Genomic DNA, 21,913 nt, shown 5'->3' with positions numbered 1-21,913 from the left:
TACGTACACGCCGAAAGAACTTTCGGTTAGGGTTGTTATAGAAAATTTATCGTGGAAAGGTAGAAATATTTATTTCGCTTCTATCGCATTCTCAGTTGGAACAAAACTGGATCAAGAATGGAAAATAAAAAAATAAAATGCAAAACTAACGCTTATCAAAGCGCATTTTCTCCACTTAGAATACACGACTGGCATCGGCTGTCTCAACAATGTGTAAAAAGTCGGTCCGAATCGATGTCCCAGATGATCTTATCAGGTATGTAAATATATGTAGTGTCATCTTTTGGTGCTTACTTCTCATGTAGTTTTCTTTTTGCAATACTGATTTCTTTTGCGTGCTGCTTATATCCTCTCGCTGCAATAATGCTTACGGGCGCTGCAGGTATTTGCAATAATTAATTGAATAAATAGCCTTAATGGTACTCCCGAGTATCTCTGTGTTGAGTGGAACCCCGGGCGAAGTGGGTTTTATTCAGCCCGTGTGAAAAATGGTTGTAAAATATTTTAAGTATGTAGCTTATGCGCGTTACCTTGATAGCATCCAGCTTCTGGATGACGTTTCTCTTGCTGACGACGTCGATCCAGGAGCACCGATGAACCAAGACGATGGCCTGGTTCTTAATGGCGTCAAATATATTCTCCACCTGCACCCGAAGGTCTGGAGACCAGTAAAGCGCGACCGTCTCGCTAGCCACGGCAAGACCATAGCAGGCTTCCACGCGACGTTGACAAACCAGTGGCGCAATAGCTTGTGCTTCTTCATCCTTCTTCACCGCGAGCGCGATGAGGTCAGTGTGAAGGCGAGCCACCCACCATCCGATAACATCCAGCAGCTCCTTTGGTGCGAACTTCCCCAGGAGGTCTCCAACTGCGCTAAGATGATGTGCGCTGTCTACCAGGACCTCTGTGGAAGCATGCACCTTGACTGCATCGCTCAAGTGTTTTCTTAGAAAATCCAGCCATTGCTTCGAAGTGACGGTCGGCGTCCATCGTGCAAGCCCTGCTACTTGCGAGACGAGAAGACGATTAGGACGCCCGCTTAAGGAGGAGACAGATTGGAAGGAATCTAACACGCTCCCCTCAGTGCGGTACACTGTCACTGCTCGCGTCTTATTGTACAAGAGGCCTGCGCCCAACTCTTTCGCGTAGAACATTGCTTCGGTCACGGCCTGGAGATCGTCCGCGTGCTCGGTCCTTCCTAGCAAGGACCACGTGACTGGAACATCCATGATCTGAAGTCTGCTAAACGTGTCTTTGCGGACACGCAGTCTGAACCACAGGTCCATGCCCCAGTTGACGCTGAGGTCGAGGAGGACGTCAAGGGGATGTCTGTCTTCTAGTGGCTCATTGGGCCAGGACAGGCCGCGTGCCCGGAGGAAGGCCCGGAACGAGCGACGAACCACATCACGCGCGGTTTTTTCGGGTTGCTGCTGTAGACAGGACTGCAGCATGCGACTCGCCTTCTCAGCCACGCGAAATTTGTGAGGGTGCAAGCGCAAGCAGTTGGCACCTTCCTGGAGCGCGTCCTTTCTCACCAGAGCTTCTAAGTCCCAGAGCGCGGGGTAGTCGTCTGTCCAGCGGCCGCACATGTAAGTTCCGAACGCGTTGCAATGGTTTGCCTTTGGGTCCATGGTCTGCAGCAAGAAGCGTTCGTGAAGGTAGCAAGCCCTCGAGCTGCAGACGTCCTCGAACCGCCCGTGGACCTCCGGACTTCTGAGGTGAAGCGGTATCAGGAGAAGGACGATGGCGCAGATGGCGATTGAGACGAGAAAGCAGCCGACAAGGGCGGCGTTTTGCAGCTGCCTCTTCTTTTCGGACAGCAGGTTGGACAGATCCGTCTCTTCGCGGGCATGTCGCTGCACAAGTCAAGGAGTTTGGCTAAGGATAGTGTCGTGCCGTTTTGTCGCGTGGAGGATCAATAAATGCGTATTGGGAAAAATTTGTGAAGGCAGCTAAATATATCTTTTATACTGGATATTACGAGTCAGAATACGTTCAAGCACTGTGTTGTGCGACTTTAGCAGTGAAACCGCATAGAGAACCTAATGATCTTCCTGTGTGCCTTTTGTGGCCTTGTTGTCGTCGCATCGCCTTGACCTAACTGCACGGAACAAATGCACTGCATTTCTATATACCGGGCGTACAAGTTAAATTGAGCCAAGGGCTGAAAAGTATCATCATCATCATCAGCCTGACTACACCCACTGCAGGGCAAAGGCCTCTCCCATGTCTCTCCAATTAACCCTGTCCTTTGTCAGTTGCCGCCACTGTATCCCCGCAAACTTCTTAATCTCATCCGCCCACCTAACTTTCTGCCGTCCCCTGCTACTTTTGCTTTCTCTTGGAATCCACTCCGTTACCCTTAAGGACCAGCGGTTATCTTGCCTTCGCATTACATGCCCTGCCCAAGCCCATTTCTTCCTCTTGATTTCAACTAAGATGTCATTAACCCGCGTTTGTTCCCTCACCCACTCCGCCCGCTTTCGATCTCTTAACGTTACACCTATCATTTTCCTTTCCATAGCTCGCTGCGTTGTTCTTAAGTTAAGCTGAACCCTCTTTGTTATCCTCCACGTTTCTGCCCCATAGGTGAGTACCGGTAGGATACAGCTGTTGTATACTTTTCTCCTCAGGGATATTGGTAAGCTACCATTCATGGTCTGAGAGAACCTGCCATATGCGCTCCACCCCATTCTTATTCTTCTAGTTATTTCCCTCTCATGATCCGGATCTGCGGTCACTACCTGCCCTAAGCAGACATATTCTCTTACTACTTCCAGCACCTCCCTACCAATGGCGAACTGCTGTTCCCTTGCTAGGCTGTTGAACATTACTTTGGTTTTCTGCATGTTAATTCTTAGCCCCACCGTTCTGTTCTGCCTGTCTAACTGATTGATCATGCTTTGCAATTCTTGTCCTGAGTGGCTTAGCAAGGCAATGTCATCAGCGGATCGCAAATTACTCAGGTATTCTCCATTAACTCTTATCCCCAACTGTTCCCATTCCAGTCCCCGGAATACCTCCTGTAAGCAGGCAGTGAAGAGCATTGGCGAGATCGTGTCTCCCTGCCTGACACGTTTCCGTATTGGAATTTTATTGCTGACTTTATGGAGAACTATAGTAGCTGTGCAATCGTTATAAATATCTTCCAATATTTTCACATAGCACTCTTCTACACCCTGATTCCGCAATGCCTCCATGACAGCTGAAAAGTATAGGTGAAAAAAATAGTATAGGCTGAAATATAAAGTATAGGTGAGCGAGCCCGTTGTATATCGTTGGCAGTCGCCTTGTTCACCTGAGACGATTTTGTTTTTAGCAATCTCGACGTTAAAAAAAATCACCTGGAGCTGATGGCATTCCGAAACCTTTTTTGTGTATCTTTTGAGTATTTAAACCTAAAAGAGCATAGACACCTAATTTTTGCTTGCGTGTTTTCGTCGTCGTAGTGATGCGGAAGGCATCATTATGCATGAATTACCATGTGGTATTCTTCTACGAGCGCTAAATAATTTATAACCGAATTTCTTCCTCGTGCTTCTTCTAATTAGGTTTCAAAAGGCGGACGATGACTGTGACATCAAAGCGTGGCTATAGGTCACGTGAGGGATGAAAAAGTTGCGATACATTAGCTGCTTTTACATTCGCTGTCATTCAGGCTCTTGAGGAAGGCTGGCTTCAGCACTGTAGTGAATTAAAACGATAAAGCAGCGATTATATCGCAGTTTTCGCACGCCTCACGTGACATAACCACACTTTGACGTCACAGACATCGTTCGGCTGTTGAAATCGAAGCCTAAACAGCATAAAAATCTTGATTGTAATTTATTTAGCGGTCGGAGGCCAATACCACATGGTGATTCATGCATAATATTGTCTTCCGCATCATTGTAGAGGAAAAAAATGCCACTAAAATTAGGTCTCTATCCTTTAATATTCTAAAAATCACAGTCATGCGCGGGGACTCCCAACCGAGTGGATAACTAAAACGAAAAATCAGTCCCTATTCACATCATACTGGCCAATTTCTTCACTCCGCAGATGCGGAAAATCCCTCAAACGCAGAATTTTTAAAACACATCTCCCTCTTCCTGACCGGCAACACAATAACTGACGCAAGACAACATGGTTTTTCGACCGTAACTTAGCTCACAGAAACAGTTCACTGTTTAGCAACAGCTTCAGACTGGCAAAGCCAAGTTGCCTTTGTCTTTCTCGATTGTGAAAAACCATGCGACCCCATTCGTCACTTCTAATGTTTGCTCAGACAAAAACTCACTCTAAAGAACAACACCTTGCTTAACTGTATTCAAGAACACCTGTCAGTACGGAAACAATGTGCTCAAGTCAATGGTGGAGCTTCGACCTCCGCAGACGTACAGGCGCGGCCATAAGTAAACGGAGCACGCTATTGCGTTCGAAGTGCAATCACGCTTTCTCCATTGGTAATGAAGAAGCGTTGTTTGTCTACAAGAAAGCCCACCAACCTCCTCTACCAGCATGCGCGTACCACTGCTGGAAATTTCAATTAGGTGACGCGTAAAAAATATTCGAAGACGGTTGCGTGCACCGTTTACTTTTGTCCGCGCCTGTACAGTCTTTGACACAAATATACAGCCCAAAGGGTTTTGCTTCTAAGGCGTGTGGCGGGGATTTTAAGCATATATGACTGTCCTAAGCTTGGGACTGTTGAGGACCTAAGTTGCTCCCTGTTTGGTGAGAATATTGTCCCTCAGTATGCAAGAGGAGTCGCGCTGTAGGGCTGAGAAGCAGATCCCTTGGGCTGTATTCTTTTGACAAAGACTGTACACTCAGGCGTTTCACATGGATTAGCATTAAGGCCGCATTAAAATGTCTTCTTAAATGATATGCGCCTCAAAAATAAGCTTTTTGCGGGTGAATGAATTGTATGTAATGAAATACGTAATTCAAATGACCAGGCGTTGCGTCCGTATTTTATGAGCGACATCTGACGGTGTGGTGACGTATACATTCATGATATTGCCTTAGGAAAAAACTACGCTGTAGTTTGCAAACACTGATGAACTCATTTGAACTAGATCGTGCAAAGTATCCTGTGTGCCGTTGCTTAAATAAATGTATAAATATTGTGTTCTAACCGAAAATTTTTGGCGAATACATGGATCCTGACCGAGTGCTAGCCAAGCAATGGGCACTGTCCACTTCGCACAGGGAGAAGGTGGAAGGCCTACATTGTTTATGAGAAAAGAAAAGAAGAATTCTGACTACCGTGCCCGCTCCTCGTGCGAACTCACCGCACAGCATCGCCCTTCGGTCCGCGGAGAGGAAGGAGCTGAATCAGTGCCCCCGTGGCAGAGGCCGCTGGGTTGTCGCCCCGCCTCGCTGCCAGGAACGGTGCGCCTGGCTGTAGTTGGCTTTTCCCCTCTGTTCCTCGCTGCCTGAGGTGTCTCATTCTTCGGTCGACGGCGCGATCGCGTCGGCGAGCTTGCTGATTTCGCAATTCTGGAGGCTGCTGAAGACCGACGGCTCTTCGACAACGCAGGCATCTCCGAGCAGGCTTCTTCTTCTTCTGTTTCAAGATGGTCTGTGCTGTCGGATGTGCTGCTGGTGGTGGGCATTAGTGTGTGGCTTGCTATTATTTCTGGTAGGCAAGAAAACTGCGGAAATGACGAGCAGAGGCCGAAATAGAATGCGCGCACCCGTGAACCTGATGTGGAAAACAACGGCACGTATGTGGAAAACAACGGCAGGCTTCATTCTTCTTCTTTCTTCAGCTCACCGCACTTGTCTGTGGGCAGCATTTATTTGCTAATTCATGTCCTCCATTTCCTATTTTCCTTAGATGTGCGCACTGAGAGCTTATTTGTCCAACGGTCTACCTCTAGGAGTTTTTTATCTCTTTTTTCACCCGGTTTTCGCCCTTTCCCCATCGATTTTCGTCGCTGGTATAAAACTGAAAGAATGTTCTGCCATGTGACGGAGGAATAAGCGTGCGAACGCTAATGGAAGAATATCTTTCTTGACCAAGTTGTCTTGCTATATCCGAAATATTCGAAGTGCGCTTCCAAGACGACAAAACTGCCAGGGAGCAATGGGTTTCGATTCTGCATCCCAGCAAATCAAAAACCTCTCAGAGACGTCTCGCTAGACGTCTCTTAGAGGTTTTTGGTTTGCTGGGATGCTTTCATCTGCCAGAAAGTGCAATGACCTCCCTTCAAGCTGTATGCGCCCCTCCACGCTTAATATTTGCTCAGCTACAGCAGCGCAACAACGGGCACAATACCAAGCCACAGTGCAGAGAAACAGCGTTCTCTGGAACCTGCTGGGTCATTCTGACGCCGCCTGTAAGCACTGATGCAGAAAAAAGAACGGCAAAGCATCGACGAAGCCACGTCTAGCGTCAGCGGGTAGGACTAGGGAAACCCCAAACGCACAATGAGATTAAGCGGCACAGGTGAGGCACCCGTATTTCGTCGGCTGCAATGTTGTTCTGCTTCTGTATCTGCCGAAGCAGCTATTGAAGTTAACAACTTTATCAAGTAGAGGGAGTAGCCTGGTAAAACAAGAAGTGAGCTAGACACTACCAGAAATGCGAGAATAAGGAGGCGAAGAAGCCAGGAATACGAACTATGGAGTCGTAGCAGTCAGAAGTTTTTTTTTTTACAGTCTGGTTGCGACGTACTATTGTTTCACCTCTAGTGTGATTGCGTTCGGCATGCCCTCCGCAATGGGCATATCTGCAAAAAACTCCATGCGCAGTAGAAATAACCAAAGCACTCTTCGTTGTTAATAATTATATTAGTGCTCCCTGTGAAACATGCCTTATCCTTACTTAGTTGGTCCTTCAAAATGGTTCTATCTGCCATGGAGGACGGTCTCACTTTTTGGTGCCGGCTCCCCCCTGCTCCCCTGACTACTTGGCCGCCGCCGTCTGGGCGCGCTTGCGCATGCGCAGCAAGCATTGAAGCAGACGACGCCGCTGCATCCAGCATTACTGTTGGCTGCGCCGTCGATGAAAGACTCCCGCAGTCCTTGCGAAAGCGCGTGACTTCCCGCACCGTTTTTGGCGTGTGGCTGGGATCGCGAGGGCTTCTCTTGAGTTTTCCTTCCTCCATGCTATCTCCCTTCTAACCACACTTCCACTTCTGATGCCTCTGGTCAGTTGTACAGCCTCTGATGTAAGCGTGTTTTCAGCTAGGGTTTACCTTCTAAATCATGAATAAGTGCGGCAGGACATTGTTGATTCTAACAGTTATGTGCCATGTCGGTGTGCTGTGTTTAAAAAAGGATACATGAAGGAAGTGTTTCTTAGCTTTACATTTTGCATTAATAAGGCGATGCGAAAGGTTGAGTTCGTGGACACAGGTGGTTGAACGGGTTGATGGAACACAATTTTTTTAGCAGCGCGGAAGACGCACAGTGGTATTTGCGGTTGCATGGAAAACTAATGCAAATACTTTCTGGAGCAGTTTGGTGAGAACAATTGTTTCATATTGCGGGAAACGAACAGTGTAGATGGTACAGAGCCTTTAGACTAGACTGTGTTTGTGTGCGCTTGTGTCAAGAAAACGAGCTTTCTTATTTTACTGCAAGATAGACGCAGTGCTCACGCACATTTTCCCAGCGCATTTGCGTGGGAGCGCCATACATCCCTATTTCACACTAAGAAAATGCTTTTGACTTTCACTCACGGTTGTTTTGTGTGGAATGTACGAAAATCACTGCGTATGCGTACATCGTGGCCGGTTTTTGGTGGTTCGTGTTTCCTTGTTTTTCCTTAAGATGAAGGGCACGAGCGTTTGCGATTGGCGATTCGAATGAACAGTCAGCGTTAAGCAGCGCCGTGTTGCATCCAGTGCTGTTCCTTTTTGGTCTTGTCGTGCTGCAATCTTTCACCCCCAAAATGCTTTAACTTGGGGCTAATTCCACTGACAGGAGCAGAGCAGCGGCTTGATACTGTTACGTGGCGGCCAGCCAGAGAATAAGGCGTGATCAACGTTGGACAAGAGATGATTTAATGGCCGCTGGCCTAGCGGGAGTCCCGCGCCACTGCCAGTTTCGTCTTCTTCGTTACGTTCTTGTTCTTCAACCGTTTCCTGTTGTTGAGACGGTAGAAAACAAATGTTTGCCGGAGAAGATTTTTATCATTCGTGAGAGGCACAGACGTCTGAACGAACCAGTGAGAGCGTTCTTGTTCTGCATCTAGCTGGAAAACGAGCGTGGCTGCATGTTATTTATTGTGAGCCACGAAAAGTAATCATGAGACGGAAGGTTTGCTTTATATCGCAGGTCAGGATGAAGCAAGCGGTTGTTGTGAATTCTGAAAGACAGCCATCCGCGGAAGTAGTCATTTGCAAGGTTGGTCCACGCTCGATTCGATCCGCCACGGAGGCGCCGACCACCCATACGACTTCGGTCGCATGGGGAGGAGGAAATTTTCATGCTTTGTCTTTCTATATGGCATTGGTCAGGCAGGCAGGCAGGTAGGCACGATGCCTCCAGTACTGTCTGTGGTAATGAATTTTAATGGCACAAAGACAGCTTTGGTCAAGGAGAGCCAAGACTCGAAGTATTTCGATGAGCAAGGGGGGTGGGGGTGAAGGACCCATTTCCAAGCATTTCACATCTCAGAAGCCAAGCAGCGGGCCATTGGGAAGCTTGTACCTTTTGTAACCTCCTTGGGAATACCAGGCGGCACTGCGGATCGAACCCCGCAGCTCCTACTGTGGTGGCTGCTATACTATCACCGAGGATCTAGAGGAGGTATTCAGAGAATTGGATTGAGAAAAGTTGGGTGTGCATGATAATGAAGAATACATGAGTAATCTGCGATTCGCTGATGACATCGCTTTGCTATAAGTACCAAGCGGACAAATTGCAATGTGTAATAAAGAACGTCCTACAAGTCGCTGCGTCGCGAACAACTTGCAGTACAGACCAGATTCAGACCAGTGGCAGCGGTCAGTTCAGAGCACGCTCGAGCGTCTGAGCGTTCAGCACTTTTCTTCCTTAAGCGCCAGCCGCTGAAGATTCCGGAGCCGAAGGTCTGTCTTACAAAAGCGTGATCAAGGTCTTACGGCAGGCAGAGCAGAACGTTGGGCCTAATAATTGATATAGAAAAATCTAAACTAAGTTTCAGTGGCCTTGGAAGGGCAGAACGGTTTAGGATAGTCAGCGCAGGATTGGAGGTTTTCAGGAAATGCGCCTACTTAGTACACGGCGTAACCGCTGACTCTGACCACGAGAATTAAGAATTAGGCACTTAAAAATGCGGCGGAGAGCATTTGGTATGCACTCTTAGGTGAAGAATAGCAGTTTACCAATATCCCACAAGTGGCAAGTATATAAGATCTGTACCTTAGAGGAGAAACGTGGAGGCTAAAGAAAAAAGTTGAGGGCAGCGCAGCGAGGTACGGAAAGAGAAAGCTAGTTATACCTTCAAGACATAAGGAGAGAGGAGAATGGGTCACAGAACGAACGCAAGTTGATAATTTTCTAGTGATAATTAAGAAGAAATTAGTGCAGGTAACTGGGCCTGCACGGAATGGATCCCTTGGGAGAGCAAACGTACTAAGAGTGGCAGAAAGTAATGTGGGCGGATGAGATTATGAAATCTGCGGGGCTATGGTGTCCAGCTGGCACAGTACGGGGTTCATTGGATGGAAATGAGAAAAGCACATGTCCTACATCGCGCTTAGCTAGGTTGATAACGATGTAAGAGTAAAACAATTCCTTACCAGAGAAGCCGTCGCATAGTTTCTCGTCTAGTCACTATATCTCGTACATGAAAAAAGAGACTGGCGGGATTGGCCATGTTCTCACATTTCTCACGGAAAATTCACGGGGCCCGTTAATGGGATCGATCCTACAACTGCACTATTCGCTATCTATGGTTCTTCTGCGGTAACCCTTCGCGGGCTTGGGAATTGTAAACAGACCATAGCCCTGGCATTCCACAGTGTACTGCAGAAGAACCGATAACTGAGCGAGTTGGTGCATATTGAAGAAGTAAAAAACATCGCAGTGACGACGGACAAGACGGAAGGAAGAAGGACAAACGCTGACTAACAACTGAGGTTTATTGGAAAAAACGTATGTATTAATACCCTCCAAAAAACAACCAGGACGCATGCTACCCTGCAATCACTTCTAATCATTGGAATCAAGGTACTTAATCTCACAGTCGTGGAGAAGCACCGAGGCAGTGCTTACACACGTGTCACCATTCACGTGGATGCGATATGCCTCACACCGTTCTCTTTCAAGAAATACATCAAGAAATACACAGTTAAAGAAATACATCGGCCAAACCGGAAATTGTGTGAACACCTGTCCACGTCAGCATAATATCTCGTTAAAAGGTCCCCCATCATCCAGCCTTGCGTTACAGAACAGAGATTGCCCCCTGAATAATATCCCGGTTTCCCCTGATAAGAAACTGTGCACTCCTCTTTTCTATGAGACAAAAGCTGTTTGCAGGCATAGAGATAAATTAACAAGGAAACTGTGTGAGGCATATCGCATCCACGTGAATGGTGACACGTGTGTAAGCACCGCCTCGGTGCTTCTCTGCGACTGTGAGATAAAGTATCTTGATTCCTATGATTAGAACAGGGTAGCATGCGTCGTGGTTATTTTTTGGAGGGTATTAATACATGTGTTTTTTCCAATAAACCTCAGTTGTTAGTCAGCTCTTGTCCTTCTTCTTCCTTCCGTCTTGCCCGTCGTCGCTGCGCTGTTTTTTACTTCTTCCACAGTGTACAAGCGCAAGCTCTTTGTGCTTGTCTTGGCCTGCCGAAATGTGCCTCTATTCCAACAACTGTTATCGCTCGTCAACATTCTATTACTAGATGCATTCGTGTCGACTCTATGAGAGCGCATTTTCGACAGCTCACTCGGGGCCCTTGTTACCATCTAGGAACCCTTCCTGTTATCAGGCCAAGTACTGCTTTCCGGAATGTACAGAGGGCAAAATGCATGTCTATAACGGCCGAACTGCGTGCTCCGGGCCACTCAGAGCTACGTGCACGACGTCTAGCGATATAGCGCCTGGTTCGAGACGACGGAGTGTGGGCATGCGTGGCCAAACTTATAGCACTGCCTGTATTTTCGGGGCTCGCAGGCGGCCGCGGCTTTACAATAGAGAAAGATATTGGTTTCTCTATGGCTTTACCTCCTACTTTTGTCGTTAGTAGCGCTACCGTCAGCGAAAGGACATACGTGGCAGAACGAACTGCACTGGCTTCTTTTTTTTTTACTTTCTTTTTGTGAACTCTGGCGAGGAGAGCAATTCACCGCATCATATACGCGCCGGTGTACTGCATCGTCATCGCGGCTACGAGCCTTAGATAAGGGAGCGAGGTTTGGCATTTTGCGTTCTTCGGCAAATGCTAAAATAGGCATGTGATTATTGAAAGCATACTGGGGCCTGAGGTGAAGTGGACACACAAGACCAGATATGCGGTAACCGGAATGAAGTTTCGCACCCTGCAAGTGAAACAGACCAGATGCGTGAAGGCACAGACGATGGCGCCACGACTGACGTTAGACCACAGAAAAACCATCCCCGAGATGTGACGGACAATGTTCCAAAGAGCTATAGCTCAAGTTATAAGGCGCCCTTTTCCATGTTGTACAAATTGTTCTAAAATATTGTAATATTTTAAAACAATTTGTACAACATGGAAAAGGGCTCTCTTTTACGTAAGAGTTACCGGGGCTTAACCGCCTCCAGTTTTTGGACCTGAACATCATGATCGGAGAAAAGTGTGTATACTGGTGCTATACCGCCCTAGAGCCAAGAAAGATTTTTTGCCTTTTGATTCGGCCCAGTCAAAAACTGTTAAGAGGGCTATTGCGACCCTTTCTCTAGAATCCGCACTTGCTAAGTCGTGTCCTCACATGATGCAAGAGAGCTTTTGGGGCGAGGTAGGAAGACTGCGAAAAGCAGGGTTCCCTGATCACGTGTTGACAGCTGTGATCGAGGCACTCCTACAGAATTTCAAGGGAAGGCAAAAAAATACACGCAGAAAAGAAAGACCCGGGAACGCCAAACCAGTCGTTATGCCATACATCCACAAGGTGTCCCATAACCTAAAAAGGGTGGGCAACAAGTACGGCGTTCCGATGGTGTTCTCTGCGCCTTGTAAACTGGCCAAGATGTGCCCTAAATTCAGCAGTAGTGGCCCTGCAACATCCGGCTGTGGAAAAAAACACGCTAAGCCCTTTGTCCGGTGTGCCACGGGTGTGGTCTATGAGATCCCCCTTTCTTGTGGCAAAGTATACGTTGGCCAGACAGGGCGTTGTGTTAACGAACGTGCCAGGGAACATGAACGAAGTTTGGAAAACGCATCCGACTCATGCCTGAATCTACCCGCCCATTGCGTTCTTGCAAGGACCTAAACGATCAGAACTGTGAGCCGCGGCTTGACAAAATCAAAATTCTAACCAGGAGCAAAGATAGATTAGCTCGGGAATTATCCGAAGCATTTTTTATCAAGACAAGAGGCGACATGTGTGTCAGCACCACTTCTGTCTCCCTTCATGCCAGCGAATTCAGATTGCTTGAAAATAAGGGACGAAGTATACGTTCCGCTCACCTTAATCTACCTTTGCTGTCATCTTCGAGAAAAAAAAAGAAAGCGACCTCACTTTACTCTTGCCCCCGTCCCGTTTTCTTGGCCTTTACTTCTATGGTCAGACACAGATGCGCATGCGCTCATGGTCGTCTTTTCTTGTATGTTCTACGAAAAACGTGTTCAATAAACATAGTTGGAGTCAGCGCCCGTCCTGTCATGTCCTCTGTGTATTCGTCCTAAAAGTTAGCGCTGCTTAAATTTGAACGAGAGAAAAAAAAAGACTTCATGCAGCGGGCGTGAAAAGTAGAATAGCTTTTCAGAAAACGCAACTTGGACATTCGCATCGGGACATGCGCCTGGAATTTGCACCAGTGGTGGAGGAATGGACACCAGAAAACTGGAGGGCAGCGGTGTTCAGCGATGAAGCCACCTTCTGCAAACGCTGGGACCAGCAGAAGCGGGTGTGGCGGCCGGGAAAAGCACGGTAGGATTGTAGTGTGTTTCAATGTGCTCGCCGGTCGGCGAATGCACAGGGCGGCTTCTTTTAATTTGCCAACTTTATATTTTAAAACCAGTGAAAGGTAGGTGGGCGCAGTCTGAGTTGTTAAACTGTATAGCACAGTCCATGGTAGAGAGAGGGTGTGGTAGATGGTCCTTTGCGATCACAAAATGAACAAGGGAGGGGAAAACCTCAGGTTGCTTGAGCCAACGTTTCGACAAGGGGACTTGTCTTCGTCTGGGCAGACGAAGACAAGTCCCCTTGTCGGAACGTTGGCTCAAGCAACCTGAGGTTTTCCCCTCCCTTGTGTATAGCACAGTGGAAATTACGTTGGAAATAGAGATGAACGACGCATATATAACTTAAATGACTAATTTTATTTTTTGTTTCAGGGCGAAATGATAAATTGCAAAATTGAAGGTTCTGAATGTATAATGCAAGCTCAATTTTTATGTGTTTAGAATCGACAATGTTATTTGAAATATACAATGTCAAAATCGCGCTTTTAATTGTTCGTTAGGTACCTTTTTATACTGCACCCTCACAAAATTGTATTCTTAAGCTTAAACAGTGCGCGAATTTTATGACGATATAAAATACACTAGATTAATTTCAGGTATTATTCGATGCGCTGCGACGCCATATTGAAAACCTACAAAGCTGGAAAGCCAGCATAACGAGCTCGCGGATGGAGATTTTGACGTTCCATATTTCGAACCATAATGCCTTCAATCTCTCAATGCGTTGTTCTCTCGTCGCCTCCTGTCGTTCACTGCTACCACATCAGGTATCATTACGTTTAATGACAATTTGGTTTCTCTAATGACGCCCCATTTCACCACATGCAGGGACGAAGAAAAATACACTTGGAATGTGCGTAGCAGCGGCCGTGTTTTAGTCAGCGCGTGGGGAGCCATCAGCTACAATGGGCTAGGACCCCTGTACCGCATTCCTGGACGTATGACGGCCGAGGTCTACGCGGAGGTGGTAGAGATGGTCCTCTTGCCTTCTGTGCTTGATGGGCCGTTTCCGGATGGGTTGTATCACTTTCAACAAGATGGAACGCCTGTGCACACAACCAAGGCTGTCGGAGACCTTCTTGAAAGCCTTGGCGCTACGACTATTCCGTGGCCTGCAAGAAGCCCCAACCTAAACATTCTAGAAAACAAGAGAGGACTGATAAAAGAAAGCCCATCCAAGAAATCGGGGCTCTCGAATAGCAACCAAGATCAGCTGTGGGAATCCATTGAAAGGGAGTGGGGACGCCTCCGCAATGACCTTTCTCTCGTCGGCTCCCTCAACGAGTCACTCCCGAGGAGAATCGAGAGCCTAAAGAAGTCTCTGGGGGAGCCCCAATCCGCTATTCGTTTGTCCCCTCCAAAACCTGTGGAAAAAATAATACAACGTGAAATGAGAAGCCAGTGATCTCTTGCATTTTTTATGAGGCAAAAAAAAAAACAGTGCGATAAAAATAAACCCGTCGCTTACGCTTACAGGTGCCGTCAAAAGTGAATGGAAGGCAATATTAACGAAAAGATTTAATCATTGCCCTCTCAATTCATGCATCCTTGAATACATATGTGCAGGCTAATTGTCATTGTGCGAATTGCACTGTTCATCAACAAACATGGACCATTATGCTTTAGATTTAAAGAAATTAATTTTTTTTGACAAAGTCGCCTTCCATTTACTTTTGACGGCGACTGTGCTTCCCGGCACATTGAACATGTGGAGACGAATCGTAGACACCAGTCGTCGTCGGGTCTCCACAAATATATTCGGCTCGACGCGCTCAGGCGGGCGGGAACGGAACAGCGCGCCGCTGGCCTTGCAGTTAAAAAGCCACCAAATCCAGTCTGCGCGTGCTTGGCAGGAGTACTGGGACTGTCGTCGTCTTCTGCGGCCGGACCACAATGGCACGCTATAAACACTCTATCTGCCTTCCTGCAGTTGCCGAAGAACGCAAAATGCCAAAACTCGCTCCCTTATCTAAGGCTCATAGCTGCGATGACGATGTAGTACACCGGAGCGTATACGATGCGGTGAATCGCTCCTCGCCAGAGCTTTGCAAGTTCACAAAAAGAAAAAAAAAAGGAAGCCAGTGGTGTGCGCTCTGCCGCGTATGCCCTTTCGCCGACGGTAGCGCAAATCAGCGCTACTAACGACAAAAGTAGGAGGTAAAGCCGCGGCCGCCTGCGAGCCACGAAAAGGCAGGCAGCGTTATCAGTTTGGCCACGCATGCCTACTCTCCGTCGTCTCGAACCAGGCGTTATATCGCTAGACGTCGCGCACGTAGTTCCGAGCGGCCCGGAGCACGCAATTCGGCGGTTATAGATATGAATTTGGCCCTCTGTACTTGATGCTCATTGCGCCTATCTGCCTTCGCAGTTTGCCTAATCCTCGAGACTGCCTTTCTTAGCCAGTTCGTTTCGCAGCTTTCCATACCTGCCGCTCACTTGCACCGCTGTCGTGGATGTCGCTGGAACTAGCAGCGCTGCAGGCGCGCTTTTCTACATGTCTCTCATCGTCTGCAACGCCTCCAGAAAGACTCTGCACACGTAACTGCAGACGAAATCATTATTTTCCGGCCTGAACAAACAAGAATATAGCGTAACTTGTTTCGGTACATGGCGAAAAGACCACTCTGCTTGGTGGGCACAAGGATACACTTTTCGACGTTGAGACGAACGATATCTGAACGAGGCACAAGGTGAGGCATGCTTGGGCTTCTTACGTGTAGATCCTCCCAATATTCTTGAGTGTGTCACGATGTTCTCTCCGGCGGTTGCAGCACTGACGTCACAGCAATCAGATGCTATGATAAATGTGCTTTAGTGCCCATTTGTTGAGCTGTGTTCTGAACGCCCTATCATACGCTCTGGGGCCGAATCTGTGCCACAAAGCAATTATTCTCCTTTTCTTGAGTTCATTGAGTTGCTGCGGCCGCAAAACTTGCGCGAAATGCGCGTCAAAGGACCACCATTCTGAGGAAAGTGACGCAGCTCTATGCTGCGCTAACTGTGAAGGAGACCACGCTGCGTACTCCAGGGCATGTCGGTCCTGGAAGAAAGAAAGAGAAATAATCACCATAAAGACAAAGGAAAATATTTAATTTACAGAAGCGAGAAAGCGATTTGCACTTACGAACACGTTCTCCTTCACAGGAAAGTCCAACTTAGCTGATGTGGTGCGTAGGGCGGTGCACCACGCAGCACTCCGGCACCTGTCGAGGCTACTTTTACCGAGCAAGCCAGTGTCACCCACGCCCCAGGCAGGGACAGTTAAAGCTGCCCTGCCATCTTCAAAGCAGGGAGCACCGGTCCATGGGTCGGCATCCCGCAGGGCTTCCCCCCGTCGGGGGAGGCCTGAAACCCACACACTCGCGTTTTCCCCGCGGTCTTCGAGCACCTCTGACGAGGTGATGAATCTAACCCCCAGCCCGCCTGCTTTACAGCGGCGGAAGAGCTCTCTTGAGCGAAAGAAGGATAGGGCCCTCATAACGGGCCCAGAAAATAAGTAAACACTTTATTGTCCCTACCCCAAACATAAACATGGCTTTTCTAGTTCAGTGGAACTGTAGAGGATTGTTGAGAAATTACGATGCCATAAAAAAAACATTTTAGGGTCAATGTCACCCGTAGCCTTATGTCTCCAGGAAACCAATCTAGGTCCACAACATATGAACATCCTGAAGCATTATAAAACATTTAGACGAGATCGCGAGCAGGCAAATAGACTCTCTGGAGGCGTCGCGATTGTCGTTTAAAGCGGCGTCCCTGCTCAAGAGATCAGACTCAAAACCGAACTGGAGGCAGTTGCGGTCAGCATTGTCAGCTACAAAACCATAACAATCTGTTCTGTGTATCTTCCTCCGCATATAACATTAACAGTCCATGACCTACAGGAACTCATCGATGAACTGCCAGAAACATAGCTAGTAGCAGGGGATTTTAACGCTCACTCCCCTTTTTGGGGAAGCGAACGCTGTGACGCTAGGTGTCAGATGATCGAAGATTTTATTCTAAAAAATAATCTATGTCTTTTAAATACAGAAAAGGCCACATACTATTCCCAAACGTCTGGAAAAATGAGCTGTTTAGACGTGTTCTGGCTCACGATCTGTTTTTAACGATTTTAAATGGGATGTTTTAGACAACCCCTATGGGAGCGATCACCTGCCAGTTTTTATTAGCCTATCATCCTCACCTACCATTCTCCCAACTAAACCACGACGATGGAAGCTCCATTTAGCTGACTGGGCATTATTCAGCGAAAAAGCCAGTTTAGAAAGCATTTTCTCAGACACACTTAACGTAGACGAACTAAATGAAATTCTCACGAAGTGTATCATCGATGCTGCACGCCTAGCTATTCCCCAGTACACAGGCGGGGTGCGCCAAAACCACAAGGCTTGGTGGACACAAGAATGTAGGATAGCGAAAAAAAAAAACAAAATAAAGCTTGGGATGTTTTTCGTAGGTATCGAAGTCACGAGAATCTCATAAGTTTGAAAAAGGCAAAACCTAAAGTACGATATACGTATACGTCGTAATGCCGAAAAAAACTCTTGGAAATGTTACGTGTCCTCCATAAACAGCACAATAACATAAAAAAAAATGTGGCAGCAGGTTAAAAAAATAAACGGCCGCTACTCCCCATTCACACTTCCTCTTCTAACAGACCCCGGTGTACAGACGAGCATTAAAGAACAAGCAGACGTTATGGGTCAAGATTTTTCAACAGTTTCTGGTTCGTCACACTACAGACAGTCATTCTTAATATACAAAAACGCAATCGAAAAACAAAGGCTCCCTACGGCAGGCAGTACAAAGGAACCCTACAATAATTTGATTACAATTCAGGAAATTCAGAGAGTACTGTCTATAGGTAAACAAACTGCACCAGGTCCCGATGAAATTCATTATGAAATGCTGTCTCATCTATCTGGACCCTCTGTAGAAATTCTGGTAAATTTTTTCAACAAAATATGGGTAGAAGGAAAAGTACCAGCGGCTTGGAAAAAAGCCATTACTGTTCCATTCATAAAATCTGGAAAACCACCAACCTCCCCTGGCAGTTACAGGCCTATAACGCTTACAAACTCTCTAGCCAAATCTTTTGAAAATGTTCTCAATATTAGGTTAATGTTTATTTTAGAATCCCGTGAGCTTCTTGATGTCCACCAGTGTGGTTTTAAAAAAGCATGCTCCACAGCTGACCATCTCATCCGCCTTAAAAACACGGTCCGAGAGGCGTTTATACACAGACAACAGTGCCTTGCTGTCTTCTTCGATATGGAGAAGGCATATGACACAACATGGAAGTTCGGGATTCTTCGTGACTTGGCAGAGCTTGGCATCCGCGGGAGGATGATAAATGTTTAAGCGACTTTGTGTCGAACCGTTCATTCCAAGTTCGTCTCGATGCTACCATCTCGAAGAATTTCATCCAGGAGGATAGTGTGCCTCCGGGATGCATTTTAAGTACTACATTGTTGATAGTAAAGAAGAATTCCCTAGCAAAAATAATTCCGCAGTCCATTATGTACTCAGTCTACGTCGATGACCTCCAGATTTCATGCACATCTTCTAGCTTATCAACTTGTGGGAGACAAATACAGCTTACCATAAACAAATGAGCAATCTGGGCTGACAGAAATGGTTTTAGGTCTTCCGCGCGAAAAACAGTTGCCGTTCTTTTCTCGCTCAAAACAGGACTGCAGATTGATCCCACTCTGCGCTTAAATGGAGCCGTACTTCCAGTAAAACAAGAACACAAATTTTTAGGCCTAACTTTCGACAAAAAGCTCAAGTTCCTACCGCACATAAACGCTCTAAAAAAGAAAGCAACCCAGTCCCTAAATACACTTAAAGTGCCTTCACGAAAACGCTGGGGGTCCGATAGGATGTGCCTATTGCACATCTATCGGTCAGTAGTGCGCTCTTTCTTAGAGTATGGTTGTATAGTATACTGGTCTGCGGGGCCATCGTACCTTAAAAAGCTAGATCCAGTACTGAATCTTGGTTTGCGCCTCGCAACTGGGGCGTAGAGAACATCCCCTGTAAATAGTCTTCACGTAGAAGCAAGTGAGCCACCTCTCAACAACAGGAGAACAATGCTTAACTGTGTATGTTTACTCAAAATAAGGTCGCTACCAAAACATCTGTGTTACCCCATAGTTACTAAATCCCCATCAGAATACTCTTTAGCAACAAACTTCAAGTTGTCAGACCACTCCTCCTCCGCTTCGAGGAAAAAAGTCAAGAAACAAGCATACTAGACGCACTCCCCGATGTTGCACGGAGCCTCGATCCGTTGCCCCCTTGGTACACGTTTCCTTATGTATGCGATTTCGCACTAAAACATATTCACAAAAGGCAAACCCCACAGGAATACATACAGCAAGAGTTTTTTGCAGTAAGAATAAAATACAAGAATTATTTCGAATTCTACACGGACGGTTCTAAAACAGAACTCTATGTAGAGAGTTCGTTAATACAAGGTAAATGGGAGAAAGTTGTCAGGCTGCCCCAGTGCGCTTCAATTTTCACAGCAGAATGCGGTAGCTGTCGATCAAATAATGAAGAAAAGCATAAAGAACAGTGTTATCTACACTGACTCCCTCAGCGTAATTACATCAATAAACCCCAAGAATGCAGTCGGACCCATAATAGGAAGCATAATACACAATGTGATAAAAGCTGATACACAAGGGCGTACAATAAAGTTCTGCTGGGTTCCTAGTCACGTGGGAATCAGCGGAAACGAGAGCGCTGATGCATGTGCCGCACTTGCCCGCAGTCGTGAGGTAAAACAAGTAAACATACCGCAGAAGGACTGCATGAGGTTTGTTGAAAATAAACTTGGAGGAAAATGGCAGGCTTCATGGGACAACGAAGTTAACAACAAGCTGCACTTGGTAAATCCCGTCATGGGTGAATGAAAGACCTGCAGGCACCATGAACGCTTTCCGGAAGTAATTTTATGTCGTCTCCGCATTGGACACACACACATTACACATAATTTCTTACTAACGAAACAAAACAAACCTCTTTGTGAAAGATGTGGAGGCGAGCTCACAATAAACCATATTTTACTCTCATGTTCAGACCTCGGAAAACTAAGAAACATTTTATTCAGTTTTATAGTGAAAGCATTCCTTTACACCCTGCGTTGTTCTTAAGTGGAAATGCCATTGTTAACTCGTCTTGCGTTTTTAGCTTTTTAAAAGAAGCAGGTGTTCTTGAAAAACTAATATTTTATCCACTGCTTCGCTTTATATATAATACACTTCAGCCTTGTTCTCATCCTCGAGAAGAAGACTGTGGTCTTTATTTGATTGGCTGGGAACCTCAATTTCCTTGCCCAGCCAAGGACCGCTGATGAGGTTACCCGGCCTCCTTAAAGGCTTTTACTTGTAGATAGTTCTAAAATTTCTTCCCTCTCTCATTACTCAGTAGAACAAACTTTAGACACTCTGCACCATTTTTTCACATATTAGCAGAAATCTGCATAAAAGAAATATCCTATACTTTGAGCTTGGCGCGTGATAGCCTTAGCTGCTTGTGCGCCATTAAACCCAACACAACACCTAGCCAAAATCAAGAGGAAGAAATGGGCTTGCGCAGGGCATGTAATGCGAAGGCAAGAAAACCGTTGGTCTTTAAGGGTAACGGGTTAAACCGCCATAGACCAAACCAAACCAACCCCCGCAGGGGCATCTGCTACATGGAGGTGCTGGTCAGTTGTGACACCACTGTTACCATGGTTGCTGAGCATCCGCAGGGACATCCCCGCAGAAAATGAGTGAGCAGTGCGCCACCACGGACCCGAGCACCCACGCTTAGCCGTGCGTGGCATCGCCGTGTCCGGGGAAAAGGGGATCCTGGTGGTTGAGCCGATGCCGAGAGTTTGGACCCTTAAGGCCCCTCGGCGGAGGCAACACACCACTTTGGCCCCAGCTTCCTGTAGACGCCACCTCCGGCCTGACCCGAGCGGGGGAAATCGGCAGTCGCCTTTTCCTGTCCTCCCCTCTATCTTTCACTTTCCTATCTCTTTCTTACAACTCTCCTGTCTCCTCCTCCCTTTTTGGTTTTCCTTTTTCCTGGCGGCTAGGGATGAACTTGTGTGGCGAACTACCCTGGGTTTCGTCATATTTGGTTATAGCAGTGCATGGTGTACAGCTGGCGTGGGCAGGGCTTGTTTTTAAAGTTCCTGTCCCGCCCCTTTGTTGGGCTCCATGGTGGGTGGCTGTTACCATGGCCGAAGAACATGGTTTTTGTGGCTTCCTCCCTGCTTTCCGACGATCGCCCTCTCAAAAGGGGGCGGACCGATGTCGCTGTCGTTTTTTAAGAAAGAGAAGACAACTTTTCCAAAGTACCACATCGTCCACAGTAAAGAAAAAAGAAAAGCCTGCCAGACAAATATCCCCGTTCCTTGTTTAAAGAGTTCTTACAGATTAATAGGGCCCTCAGTACAAAGTCACAAAATTGGCTAATGGCGACCTCCATGCTCGAACTGTTCGACATAACTCAAATATCAAAGCTTGCAAAAATTGAAATCTTTGGCGATATTCCTGTTTCTGTCACACCACACAGATCATTGAACACAGTACGTGGTGCCATCTCAGACAATGACTTTCAGCACCTAACAGAGAAAGAAATGATTGAAGGACTGTCTCCTCAAAATGTAACCAATATTCATAAAATTACAATCTGCAAAGACAACAAAGAGATTCCGACAAAGCACAAGGTCCTGGCGTTTGCTTCCTGCACCCTGACCGAGTCAATCGAGGTAGGCTATGAAAAAATCTCCGTTGGTCCGTATATACCCAACCCTAGACGCTGTTTCAAAT

At 46.9% G+C, this 21,913-nt stretch overlaps 1 protein-coding gene across 1 annotated transcript in view; it reads right to left on the bottom strand.

Annotated features, from left to right (window-relative positions):
- Positions 1–21,913, bottom strand: part of LOC149362067 (neprilysin-1-like) — a 65,538-nt gene that overhangs the window by 5,211 nt on the left and 38,414 nt on the right. Inside the window, exon 2 of the mRNA XM_089568218.1 lies at positions 531–1,856. Within this exon, the coding sequence (XP_089424344.1) occupies positions 531–1,856 (1,326 nt within the window). The remainder of the gene's footprint in view (positions 1–530; positions 1,857–21,913) is intronic.

The sequence above is a fragment of the Amblyomma mixtum genome, chromosome 2 (genome assembly GCF_055824585.1).
Source record: "Amblyomma mixtum isolate Tamu chromosome 2, ASM5582458v1, whole genome shotgun sequence".
NCBI classification, from domain to species: domain Eukaryota; kingdom Metazoa; phylum Arthropoda; class Arachnida; order Ixodida; family Ixodidae; genus Amblyomma; species Amblyomma mixtum.
The sequence above is the reverse complement of the archived record's forward strand: the minus strand, read 5'-3'. Positions and strand labels throughout refer to the sequence as shown.